The following is a 13383-nucleotide window of genomic DNA, read 5'->3' on the forward strand; positions in this document are numbered from 1 at the left end:
AACAAGAGTATTAGGGCAAAATGGGGGCACAGTTTAGAACAGTTCTAGTCAGAGTCAGTTCAACTTCAAGGATCAGTGCTAGTCAAGGAGTTATTTCTGTAGGTCTACAATAAAAGATGTACAAACATTAACAGTAAAAATTTGAGAGTATTTAAGACAGTAGTAACTTTGGGCTGAGATTACTTGTTTTGCAGGTATGAGACCTTAGGTTCTAACCCTATTCCTAGTACCATAAAACAAAACAAAACAAAATCCACAAACCCTGGATATCTGTCAGATCTGTTTTATTTCATTTTGACATAAATCCAGTTTAAAAAAGTATCCATTCACCCAATCGGAAATAAAAACTATCCTTCCGGATAGTAAGTATAGTGCAGTAAGGAACACAAGGGGCTGCCATGGAGTTGTTTCACCAGCATCACCATTGCCTGAGGGTAAAATTATATCTGCAAGAAACTGAGGGACTCAGGATGATTTGTCTAACTTATTTCTCAAGAAGACTAAGTAAAAAATGTGAACACAACATACCAATTCTTTTTGGTTGGTCATGGGGCTTGAACTCTGGCCTGGGTGCTATCCCTCAGGGTCTTCAGATCAAAGCAAGCACTCTACCAGTTGAGCCATAGTGCCACTTCCGGTTTTCTGGTGGTTTATTGGACTCTCTTGGGCTTTCTTGCCCAGGCTGGACTTGAACCACGATCCTCAGATCAGTCTCCTGAGTAGCTAGGATTACAGGCATGAACCACCTGCACCCGGCTAACATACCTAATTCTTTAATCTTAGTATTATATGAAAGTTCCATATAAAAAGGTGCTACCTTTTATTCTTTGAAAAGGAAGGAGGAGCCAGCTCCTGCCATGGCAGGATCCCAACCAACATAGAGATGCTAAAACAGATGCCTGGCTTCACTAACAGCAGAGCTTCCCTGACAAATAAGGAAGCAGGTGGAGAACAGCTAGCACTCAGCAGGCTAGAAGATTGAGGCTGGAAGAAAAAAAGCTTCCTTACTGAGAACAGTGGTACAGCTCTGTAATCCCAGCAATTAGGAGGGTAAGGTAGCAAGATTGTGATTTCTAGGCCAATATGGGCTACACAAGAAGACACTATCTTAAAGAAGAAAGAAAAGGAAAGGAAAAGAAAAGGAAAGGAAAGGAATGAGGGGCTGGGAAAGTGGTTCAGTGGTAGAGAGCTTGCCTTGCATGCCTGAGGCTCTGGGTTCGATTCCTCAGCACCACATAAGCAGAAAAAGCCAGAACTGGTGCTGTGGCGCAAGTGGTAGAGTGCTAGCCTTGAGCTGAAGAGCTGAGGGACAGTACCCAAGCCCAGAGTTCAGGCCTCACAACGGACCAAAAAAAAGAAAATAAAAGAAAAGAGGAGAGGAGAGGAGAGGAGAGGGAAGGAAGGAAGGAAGGAAGGAAGGAAGGAAAGGAAGGCAGGCAGGTTGGCTTGTTCAAGAAGGCTGGCTTGCTTTCTCTTATCAGAAATAAAACAAAAGAAAACAAATATATAGTGTATGTGGATGTGTGCATGTGAACAAAAGAAAGAGAAAGACAGAGACAGAGTAAAACTATCTCTATTGTGAACCACATAGTTTTTATTTATCACAAACCTGCTCAAATTCCAACTAAAATATCCTTTCTCTAAAATAATGACTCAATAAACCTCAATCTAGAGTAGGTTTTTTTTTTCAAGTAAATCAGTATTGTTCAATCATATAACAGCACCACACTCTAACTACTTAAAAAAAAAGTTACTGGTGTTTAAATTGACCTTGCACTTGCCAAACAGGTACTCTTCCATCATTTTTCAAATTGGTTCTCTTTTTATGGTCTAGGCCAGCCTAGACTGTGAGCATTCTATTTACACTTTCCACATAGCTAGGATGAGAGGTATGTGCCATTGCGTTCAGCTATTGGTTGAGATGGAGGTCTCAAGAACTTTTTGTCTAGACTGGCCTGGAGCTAAGCCTCAGTATCCTGATGGCTAGAATTAGAGGAGTGAGCCATTGTGTCCAGCTTTTCTTTTTACATTTTATATACTGTTAGAGCATTTGAATTATTTTATACTAAGGTACTAGGACTCTGTAATTTGGCAAAATAATGGAATTTTTTTAACTTGCTAGCATTAGCAGGTAATTTTCTGAGCTAACTTCAGGTAATTACAAGTAAAAGTGAAGAAAACAACAATATGATACAAAAGAAAAGCATTAGGTAATAAAGATAAAAAGAAAAATCCCTAATTCCTAACACTCAAATCCTATTTTTCTGCTACTCCCCCACTTACTAGGGGTTATGAATTCAGGACCTCACAATTGTTAGGCATGCATGCTTCCAGCCCTCTGCCCTTTTTTTGTGTTGGTACTCTGGGCCTGGGAGCTATCCCTGGGCTTTTCTGCTCAAGGCTAATGCTCTACCACTTGGACCACAGCTCCACTTCCGGGTTTTCTGGTGGCTAACTAGAGATAAGAGTCTCATGGACCTACCTGCCCAGGCTGGCTTTAAACTGCAATCCTCAGTAGCTAGGATTACAAGAATAAACCACTGGCACCAGGCCCTCCAGCCTTTATATTCTAGGTTTTGGTTTTTGGATTTGTTTTTGTGCTGATACGAGGACTTGAATTCATTCTCATTGGGCTTTTTTTTTTTTTTTTGCTCATGGCTGGTGCTCTACCACTTGAGCTACACTTTCAGTCCAGTATTTTTGCTGATTTAACTACAGACAGCCTGGGCTAGCCTCACACTGCAATCCTTGATCTCAGCCTTCTGAGAAGTTAGGATTACAGGCATGAATCACTGATGCATAGCTTGTTCTGGCTATTTTTTTTCCCTGTGGTTGATTTTTTTTATTACAGTATCAAACTTCAGTCTATATCATGTTCTGTAAGTCCTTTCTTCCTTTGTTGCTTTCTTTCTTTCTCTCTCTCATTCTGGCTATTTTTGTGATAGGGTCTCGCTTTTGCCTGGGCTGTCCTGGCTCTAAACATCTTACTTAAACTTCCTGTTCTCCCTGATGCATAGCTTGTTCTGGCTATTTTTGAGGTAGGGTGTCACTTTTGCCTGGGCTATCCTGACTCTAAACATCTTAAACTTCCTGTTCTCAGCTGGGATGTCAGACATGCACCACTACAACCAACTACCATACCCAGTTTTTTTTCTGTTGAGATTGGATCTAATTTTTCTGCCTAAACTGGCTTCGAACTGTGACTCAATCTCCTAAGTAGCTAATATGACAGGCATGAGCCACTAATGCCCAGCTCTGCTACATTTCTTTATTCTCCAATTATTCTATACTCACAGGGGAAAAATACTCATTCCTATGAACCTTAGATTTATTTCCCTTGAAGTACTGGACAGCCTTATATTATGAGTAAGTATGGTTAAAAGTTACTCTACACGTAAGCCACTCCATCAACTGCTTTATTCATTTATTTTCAAGATAAAAGTCTTGCTTTATGCCCAGACGGGCCTGGACTGTGATCCCATTTTCATTTATGTTCAAAATATAGTCCAATAAATCTCACCCCTCTAACACTCTTGCTGTCCCCATCTCCAATCTTCCTATTTGTGTTTTCTTTTTTACTCTGGGATGACAGGTATACACCACAGCACCCAGTCATTCATTGTGCTTCCCCCATAGCTTTGGATGACGGGGTGAACCACTGCACCCAGCCAGTGGTTGAGATGGAATCTCATGAACTTTTACACCCAGGCTGGATTTGAGCTGTGATTCCCCTAACTATGCTTCTTAAGTAACAAGGAATACAGTCTTGAGCCACTGTACCCAGCTGAGAATGTTCAGGATTAATCTTTGAAAAACACACCACTGCATTCTCCTGCTTTTGCACTATCCTTAGAATATCTTTTAGCACTATCTTTAGATCATATTTGACTCCTGCTAACTTCTCCAACATCATTTGCTTTCTGTATTCTGGTCACACTGCCTTCTCTCGGATCCTCAAACTCAGTGACCTTTAATGTCTGTGTTCTTTACTGAAGGCTTCAATTCTTATGGAAACTGACTTGATCTTTTGCTACTATCCCCTAGCCTAGCCTTCTCCCCCACTTACCAAGTCTGTTTAAACATCATTTCTTCATGGAATCTCCTTAGAATCAATGTAAGAGTAAATATTTAACAATTATTGTACCAGGCTGTACCACTTGGTACCATTTCTAGAGAATAAAACTACACAAATACATCTGAGAATGGACAGTCCAACTAGAGACTGTGAGATCAGTTTAGTTTTGACTTTAAAGTATTTTTAATGCTGATTTGAAAATTTCAAATGAAGGGATCGATTTAAACAAGTAATAAATCACACTGCAGCATTCACATTTTCTGTGTAACAGAACTTAAATTTCAAAATGTTTGGAAAGCAGTCACTGTGCAATCAAAAACCTAAAACCATGTATACTATTTGACCTTATCATTCCAAATCTAAAAACCAAAAGTACAAGCAGAAGGTATACATTATTGTTATAGAAAAAAGTTAAAATTATCTTATAACATGGATATAAATATTTTGTGGTATATAGTCACATAAAGAAGTATATTTAGGGAAAAAACCAAAAATGTATATTTAGAACAGTCTATTTTGTCTCACTGAACTAAAATTAAGCACACTGAGGGAAAGGATTTTTGTTTTATTCATTGTTTTCTTTCTAGAAATCAATGCCTGGCACATGATAAACAAAAATTTGAAAATGAAGTTAAATAAAGCAAATGAACACATAAAATATTTTAACCAGAAATGTAACAGAACCGCATAACATGTCCATTTACTTTATTGGAATTTAACTGCCCAGACAAAAGTAAAGAAAAAAATGTAAATTGTGCATACTAGACTACCATGGAGAGTAGCAAGAAAACCTGAATCTTCTATTCCCTCACTTGTTTCAGTTCCCATGGCTCTCATATAGTCAAATATAATTCTGGTATATAAAAAAAGGATTTTTAAAAACATGAGTTCCTAAATAATGGCTAACTACTTCATCTGGTACTCTATCCAAACAACAGTAGTTTCCTCCAAAACTAGTCTATTAAAAAGATAAAGAAGCTGGGTGCCAGTGGCTCACTTCTACTCTCCTAGCTACTCAGAAAGCTGAGATTTGAGGATGGCGGTTCAAAGCCAGCCTGGGCAAGAAAGTCTGTGAGACTCATCTTCAATTAACCACCAAAAAGTCAGAAGTAGAACTGTGGTTCAAGTGGTAGAAGTCTAGCTTTGAGGCAAAATAAGTTCAGGGACAGTGTCCAGGGCTCCGAGGTCAAGCCCCAGGATTGGCACCAAAAAAAAAGTGCTTCCTTTATCAGTTTATAGAATAGAATAGTTTTGTGTGAGTTTTCTCCTCCAGTCTAACGTGCTAACAAGCTCTTTCACAACAGTCTCTCATCTTTTGTCTTTCCGTATCTTTTCCCCAAAAGTCTCAACTTGAAAGACTTGCATAGTAATGTAATGATAAAGTGCTAGGCTTGAGCAAAAAAAAAAAAAAAAAAAAAAAAAAAAGCCCAGGAAAACACACAGGCCTTGAGTTCAAGTCCCAGTACTAATACTAAATAAACAAATACATAAATAAAAAGATAGCTATTCTAACTACAGAAAATTTTGCCTTAGAAGATGACTTTAGGGGCTAGGAAGGTGGTTCAGTGGTAGAGTGCTTTCCTTGCATGCATAAGGAGCTGGGTTAGATTCCTCAGCACCATATAAACAGAAAAAGCTGGAAGTAGCACTGTGGCTCAAGTGGTAGAGCACTAGCCTTGAGCTGAAGAGCCAAGGGACAGCACCCAGGCCTAGAGTTCAAGCCCCATGACCAAAAAAAAAAAAAAAAAAAAAAAAAAAGATGACTTTAGAACCCAGTTTTCCCATCTCCAAATGAAATGCAACTCTACTGAATGGCATGCTGATAACCACATATATATATGGGTGATGGATACATACAACATTCTTGCTTCATTTAATTGCTTCATTTAATTTCCTTATTTATATTCCTTACAAATAATAACATAATAGTAACTTAAAGTAATATTATTTACAAATAAAAATAGATTTTTCTATGAAGAAAAATCTCCATTCTATTAACTTTTAAATAGCCTACAATCATCTTCTCTACATTCATCACAGAAATATTAGATTTGGTGTCAGTATTCCTTTACATAATCTAAAAATACAACCCCTACAATATACCATCAATTGTCAATAAATTTACTCTCATGTAGCACGTTAGTTTATTTTAACCTACTACTCTATGCTATTTTAAACAATTACTTAATGAAATTCCAACTGTCTTTTCAACAAGAACTGAAATTTTTCAGTTTCTATTAAGAAATTAATTTGCATTAGAAATTTTTTTGAGGTTCTTTTCAAAAATCCAAAATAAGGTACCTGAACATCATAGAGTGCTACAATATTTTCATGCTGAAGTTCCTGGTAAGGAAAGTAAAAAGTAAAAATATTAATATTTATTTTAGTAATTAAAATATATTTCAGCATGCAAATAATTAAGTACACACAAATATAAATATACTATATCTACCATATTATACCTTTATTAATAGCCTAAAATTAAATCTATGAAAGAACAAAAAGAAATGTGCTTGATAAAATTTTACTTGAGCATATATAGAAGTTAGATATAAATTACAAATATCTATAAAAATATATACAAGATCATATGTGTACATACATACATACACACACATACACACAAACTGACTATAGAGTATAGGATAAGCCAGAGAGGATTCTAATGCTGTAACTTCTTCAAACAATTAATTTACAGTTTAACAAAATGAATACCAGGAAACTGAAACATGTTTTGTCAGGGGTGGAGCTCAGGAGGAAGGAGGCAGACAAATGGAGAGAGGAAGGGTGTGCAATTACAGTCATAATATTCAATGTACATATGTGAAAACTGAACCACGTAACTTCAGGGGACAAGTGGGGTTGGAAGTAATTGGGTAGGATGGAAGTGACATTGATCATGATGCATGGCACACATAAACTGACATGTTGAATTGCAATCCCTTTGTATAAAGATAACTGTAAAATTTTCATAAAAACAAAAAAACTTTACTTGGGCCAGGCACTGGTGATTCATGTCTGTAATCCTAGCTACTCAGGAATCTGAGATCTGAGGAAAAAAGGCAGAAGTGGAACTGTGGCACAAGTGGGAGAGTGTCAGCCTTAATTTAAAAAAAAAAAACTAAGGAACAGTATTCAGGCCCAAGTTCAAGTCTCAGTACTGGTACAAAAACAAAAAACAAAAAACAAAAAACAAAAAAAACCAAACCAGTAACTTGACTTGGGGTCTACTCCCCACCCCCACCCCACCACATTTTTTAGTCTTTTAACCAAATGAATGCTATGGGCAGTATGACTACAGACTGTGTACTAGTTTTCAAATATCAGTATAAATTTCTGATAGCAATAGAGAGATATAACATTCCCCCAAGTGCTTTAAAAAAATAGAATCTGCCTGGAAGAGGAAAGTATAATTTGTAGCTCTCTAATTCATACCAAAGCACTTTTCCACAGGACAGTTCTGAGGGAAGCTGGGGAGTGTTGGCTGAGGGTTCCACGCTGATATCTAGTCTGGGAAACACAGGGTTTAGTCCACTGAAGTTTTCACTCTCTGTAGTGTGCCAAGTGTTTTGTGACTATCCAAGTATCCAGTAAACAGGATTTTTCAAATTTATTTGATCATGGAACTTTTTTCCTCAAGGCCTCTAACTTGAATAATAGTATAGGCTATGAGTGTTCTAAAAAGACCACCTCCAAGAAAAAATAACTTTCAATTTCTAAGAAAAAAATACCTCAAGTACCTCTATGCCTCCCTCACAAAACTGACAACATAAAAGGGAGGCAATATAATAAACAAGGTATCAGATGCATTTGCCTGTTCTTCTCAAACAATAACACAGTAACTATGAGACAAGAAAATTATGAAAAGCTAAAATCAGTTTTCACAGAATTCCTCTAAGGCCAAAAGTCATAAATCTCTATTCTTAAAAGCAGCTTCAAAGTACTCAATGTTTCAAAAACCTGAGCATGCAAAAATGAACTTGGGCCCAACTACCAAAATTATAAAAGATGCCAGCACATAGTCATTTAATTAAGAATAAGTTTTATTAAAAAAAGTTTTAACTTTCTATGCAATACTGTATAATGTAACATACCTTTAAGATTTTAATTTCCTTTCCAAGCAGTATTTGTGATTTTGACAAGTTCTTTTTATTAATACTTTTAATTGCTACCTCCCAATCAGTTTTCTGAAAAGGAAAAATATTTTTACTTTGGAAATGGTTAAACAAAAACAACTTAACAGGAAAAAAAAGTCTTTTAGGAACGAAGATGACCTAGCAAATAAAAATGAAGAACCTCAACCTCCTCCAAAAGGAAAATGATTTCATAAATGACAGTGTAACAAGCCCATGTCCTTCAACACAGCCCTAAGAAAAGGTGACTATGAAGACCCATATTCGTGAAAAAGATAGCTCACAACCCAAGAGTTACAGGGGGCCATACGGTTAACTTAGCTGGATTATACCACCTTTTCACTTTTTCAGTTTTAAGTTATTGTCATAATAAATGAAAGATAAGCAACAAAGAAAGCCCACTTTTAACATGTCCCTTGTCAACAATCCAAAGCTCTTAGGATTATTTCCACTGCCTGTTCAAATTTAGATTCTAACACCTCCAATGACCCTAATCGTGAAATATGAGGGGTTTTAATTTTTTTTGTGTTAAAAGCTTTAACACTCGGTCCTGTTTCTGGTTTTGTTGTTGTTGGGCTTTTGTTGTTGTTTGTTTTTGGATTAGCGTCTGAGCTGGCCTAAGCCGTGGGGAAGATGGTCCAGGGCTCATCCGGGTGTAGGGGAACCAATGCTGGGGAAATGATATCTACCACTTTGAGAAAGGCTACAGCTAACGGGAAACCCGCCCATTTTCCGCTGGGGCTGCAATTATCAACCGCAAAGGTGACAAGCCTCAGCAACCTAGGACGCGGGTGTGTGGAATGGGGCGGGGGTGAGAGGTGGGGAAATGACCCAAAGGTGTACCCAATGGTGGAGCCTCAAAAGGTGCTAAGGACCGTGCAGATTTGGGGGGTCCTGGAGTAGCCTTGGGTGGAGTGCAGTGGTTACCAAGCACACTGACAAGAAGGGGACATCAGTGGCCTGACGCCCGTCGGTAGGTGGAGCGCTGCCTAGAGGCTCCGGCCTCAAAACAATCCTCCAACGACCAAAACAAACCCCGAGACATTGACAGCGCGCACAATGGGAGGCCCGGGGCTGGCAAGCCAACTTGGTGGCAAGCGTCGGCTTCCGAAGCCCGGCTAAGTTTGAAGATTTCCCCCCTCACACCCCACCCGGATTCAGGCTACGGCCCAAGGGTTCCCGGCCTCGCCCTGGCCGGCTGGGCTCGGGGATGGGGGGCGCTCACCTGGCGGTGCCGCCCCCGGAAGACCACGGCGAAGGCCCCGTGTCCCACGAGGTCCCTCTTGCTGTATTCGAAGTCGCCCACCACCTCCATGGCCGCGCCCCCGGGGCATACAGCGGGCAGGCTGGCAGCGCAGCACGGTGAACCGGGATCAGCACCTCGGGCCACAAGGGCCCGAGCACGCCCGCGGGCGGCGGGACTGGGGCAGCCGCGGCCCCGGGCCCAGGTGGACGCTCATGCCGAGAGGCTGGAGCGGAAATGGAGAGGAGGCCGTCGCGCGAAGCCGGGGTCAGCGAGGCCTGGCCCGGTCCCGGCCGCTCCTCATGGCCCGGCCCGCCACGGGCTCTCTGGCAAAGCGGGCCAGGGGCGCCGTCACTGTCACTGTGCGCCCCAGGAGCTGTACGTGCGCCTCAGAGAGATGAGGGGCCCGGTCCTCCCCATCCCCTACCCCTTAGGCCGCTTCGGCCCTCTCCACCCAGGGCGCTACTGCTGTGGCGGCCGCCGCCCTAAAGACCGCACAGCCGCTCTCTCCCGAGCGCCCGCCCGCCTGTCTCGAGACGGCACCCAACGCACAGGCGCGCGCCGGCCGCTCCCGTGCCGACTGCCGGCCCTCCGCGACGTCAGCACGTCTTGTAGGACGCAGCGCGCAGCGAAGCACGCTCCCTCCACCGAGAAAAGGAGTGCGCGCCCCGTAGTTCGGTGCTCGCTTGCCAAGCGAGTAGACTAGCGCTCAGAGAGGGGAGGGTTCGGACACATGCGGCCACAGCTAGTTCCCTAGACACCATTTTGCCTGCCAGAGCAGATTCCATCCAGCCACGCCCGCTCTTGAACCCCAGCGGCAGGTGCGATGGGGGGTTTCTCTTGAGCAGTGACGTCAAAGGAGCAACTCAGAGCTTAGACTTTCTCATGTCCCTTCACACCTGAGAACAGTGTGCAGATTTTCTCTGAGCCTCTCGGGATCTGACTATTCAGGGTCTCCAAAAATAGATAATAGGATATCTGGCAGTGATTCCGCGCCTTTTGGAGGCTCCCTTGACCTCTGTGAGAACGAACCCCCTTTTAAGAAATGCTTATGCACACTAACTCAAAGTTGCATGACTTTCCAAGGTCTCTCCTTGGCCAGCCCAGGCCTGCTGTCAGTTTGACTTCTTTTCTGATTATTAAGAATGTTCAAGTGACCAGGAACTTTGTCAATGTTCCAAGGAAGTTTCTTATGAAACCATTTTATAAACAATATGCTTGAAAATTTCCTAGAAAACTCAGGCCACAATACTTCACCTGTATACCTTTTTAGGGATTTGCTTTCAGATTATTTATTATACATTGCTTATCTCTGCAAACAATCTCTGAAGGCCAGTATGGACTTTAAATACTTCTGGCCTTGAGACAGCCCAAAGTTCTGGGAGAAACCTTAGTCTGTTGTTTCTAATGACACAATAGCACAGACAAAGTCCATTTTCTATTGATAAATGAAAATTCCTGAGGTTGGATACCTTATAAAGAGGTTTATAAAGCCAAGTGTGAAGTACACACTTGTAATCCTACCACGTGGGAGGTTGAGGCAATAGGATCTTGAGTTTGAGGCCTGTCTGGGTGACATAGTGACTTCAAATCCAAGCAAGGCTACATAGAGAGATCCTCTCTCGAAAACTCAAAGGGGTGGGAATGTAGCTCAGTGGTAAAGCACAAAGTATTGCTTATGAGAGAGAAGGGTGGGAGAAAAAGAAGAGAGAAAGGGAAAAATATAGGGCTTTGTATTTCTGCTCTCACTACTGTGGGCCCCTACAGAAAGAGGAGAGAGAGGAGGAAAGGACCAATATTCCTCTTTTACAACTCACTCTGGAGAGAATTAATCTAGAAGAACTATATCTCTTCAGAAACAGGTGCCCATCATGACCTCTTGCTTGACTTCACATCTTTCTTTTCTTTTTTGATAGTATTGGGGTTTGAACCCAGTCAGTGCTAGGTACCACTTGGTACCTCATGGCTCCAGTTCTAGGCCCCATTTCTTTAAGTTTGCACTATCTTTACACCAGCACCCTGAGAACCAAGCTTCCCAGCACATGAACCCTTGGTGGAAACACTCAAATTCTATCCAAACCATAGCAGAAAGTTATAAGGGTTTATTTTGTATCATAATTTTTGGTCCAAGATTGAGGGTATACATCTGGTGGTCACTGTCTTGTTGGCAGTCCTCAGGAAGCACAAGGCATCAAAAGATGAGAAACAATATGGGAGAGAACTAAAAAAGAATATACTGGCCTTTAAAAAAAAACAGTGCTGGAGAGTATACCTAGGGGTCTTACACATTCTAAGCAGGTACTATACTACTGAATTACATCATCAATCCCACTCTCAAGAAAGCTCATCAATCTATTCATATCATGAACGAATCATAAATCAGGAGTTTTAGATGAGATAAACCATAGTATTTGCCTTACTCCTACCCCCAAAATATAGGCCTTTGAGTTTCTGCTTCCAATATCGTAAGCCCTTACATAATTCTATCATTATTTCAAAATATGCCCCAGGTTATTGTGTTAGAAGACCATCGAAGTCTGATTAAAAAGTTGAGAGTATGTTTAGCATCTTTCACATACATACAAAGATTGATTTGGCAAGAATTTCTCGTCTCATTGAAATGATGAGTTTAAGTTTATTTAAATATAAGATGTCAGTCTGTGCACCAGTGGCTCACACCTGTAATCCTAGCTACTCAGGAAGTTGAGATTTGAGGATGGCGGTTCAAAGCCAACCTGGGCAGAAAAGTCTGTGAGACTCTTATCTCCAATTAACCACCAGAAACCTGGAAGTGGCACTGTGGCTCAAAGTGGTAGAGTGCTAGCCTTGAATAAAAAAACTCAGGGACAACCTCCAAACCTAGAATTCAAGACCCATGGTTGAAAAAAAAAAAGACTTCATATGTAAAATGCACTAAATAATAGCTCTTTAGGTATATGTATCTTATATAATATAGGACTCTGAATAAGTTATTTGACTTCCCATGCTTCAATTTTCTCATCTGTAAGCTGAAGATAAAAACAGTCCCAGCGGTGACCTAACGACAGACCATGTGTTTCCAAAAATGCAGCAGGGATGGATATGGACACCCCAAGTGGCACCAACAGCGGCGCAGGCAAGAAGTGCTTTGAAGTGACAAAGTGGAATGCAGTAGCCCTGTGGTCCTGGGATATTGTGGTTGATAACTGTGCCATCTGAATGAACCATATTATGGATCTTTGCATGGAATGTCAGGCTAACCAGGCATCTGTGACTTCCAAAGAGTGTACAGTTGCGTGGGGAGTCTGTAATCATGCCTTTCACTTCCAATTGCATCTCTTGCTGGCTTAAAACACAGCAGGTTGCCCTTTGGACAACAGAGAGTGGGAATTCCAAAAGTATGGCCACTAGAAAAAAAATTCTTCCATCAAGCTTAACTGTTTTGTTATTCAGTTAGAGACTAAGCCCCTCTTTACTTAATTATACATTAGCTAGAACAGTGTCTTTTCTCCTTTGTCTTTTCATTTTGCTGTTCCTGCAGTGATACTGCATTCTGTGTCAAATAAAGTCCAGTTGAATTCTATAAAAACAAACAACAAACAAAAAATCAAAAAAACAGTTCCTACCTCATTGGGTTGTTAAGAGGACTTAAATGAACTCCAAATAAATTAATAGGAAGCCTCTCTGGAATGTACAAAGCATGTACTATTTAAGTCTTGGTTAACAGTAGGTAAAGTGATAGCAAAGCTATTTTGATTAGGCAACACTTTCCCAAACTGAGTCCAGTGCCCTCACAATTAACCCCCTGTCCTCTGTCCATTTTAAGGTGAATAGAGCCATTTCCATTTTCTATGCCTATACCTGCCAATCGTGGTTTACTTAACAGATACCTTGAAACTTTCATTGCTTCTAAACTCAATTGTATAGAATCAGTGAGTGTAAAATTTTTGGAC

The 13383-nt window shown here is 40.8% G+C and overlaps 1 protein-coding gene and 1 pseudogene across 2 annotated transcripts in view; one reads left to right on the forward strand and one right to left on the reverse strand.

Moving 5' to 3' along the window:
* Ulk2 (unc-51 like autophagy activating kinase 2) overlaps window positions 1–9978 on the reverse strand; it is an 83478-nt gene extending 73500 nt beyond the window's left edge. Inside the window, exons 1-3 of one of the 2 annotated variants that reach the window (XM_070027612.1) lie at window positions 9434–9978; window positions 8170–8262; window positions 6377–6418 (exon numbers count right to left, since the gene is read on the reverse strand). In XM_070027612.1, coding sequence (XP_069883713.1) covers window positions 6377–6418; window positions 8170–8262; window positions 9434–9523 — 225 coding nt within the window. In that variant the 5' untranslated portion in view covers window positions 9524–9978. Of the gene's footprint in view, window positions 1–6376; window positions 6419–7067; window positions 7107–8169; window positions 8263–9433 lie in introns of those variants that run through there. The other variant, XM_070027613.1, reaches the window with a different exon arrangement.
* A 206-nt stretch (window positions 9979–10184) lies between these two features.
* LOC138830526 (E3 ubiquitin-protein ligase RBX1 pseudogene) lies at window positions 10185–12841 on the forward strand (annotated as a pseudogene).
* Window positions 12842–13383: the final 542 nt, after the last annotated feature.

Source organism: Dipodomys merriami, unplaced genomic scaffold, assembly GCF_024711535.1.
Source record: "Dipodomys merriami isolate MVZ:Mamm:240054 unplaced genomic scaffold, mDipMer1.0.p SCAF_19, whole genome shotgun sequence".
NCBI lineage: Eukaryota > Metazoa > Chordata > Mammalia > Rodentia > Heteromyidae > Dipodomys > Dipodomys merriami.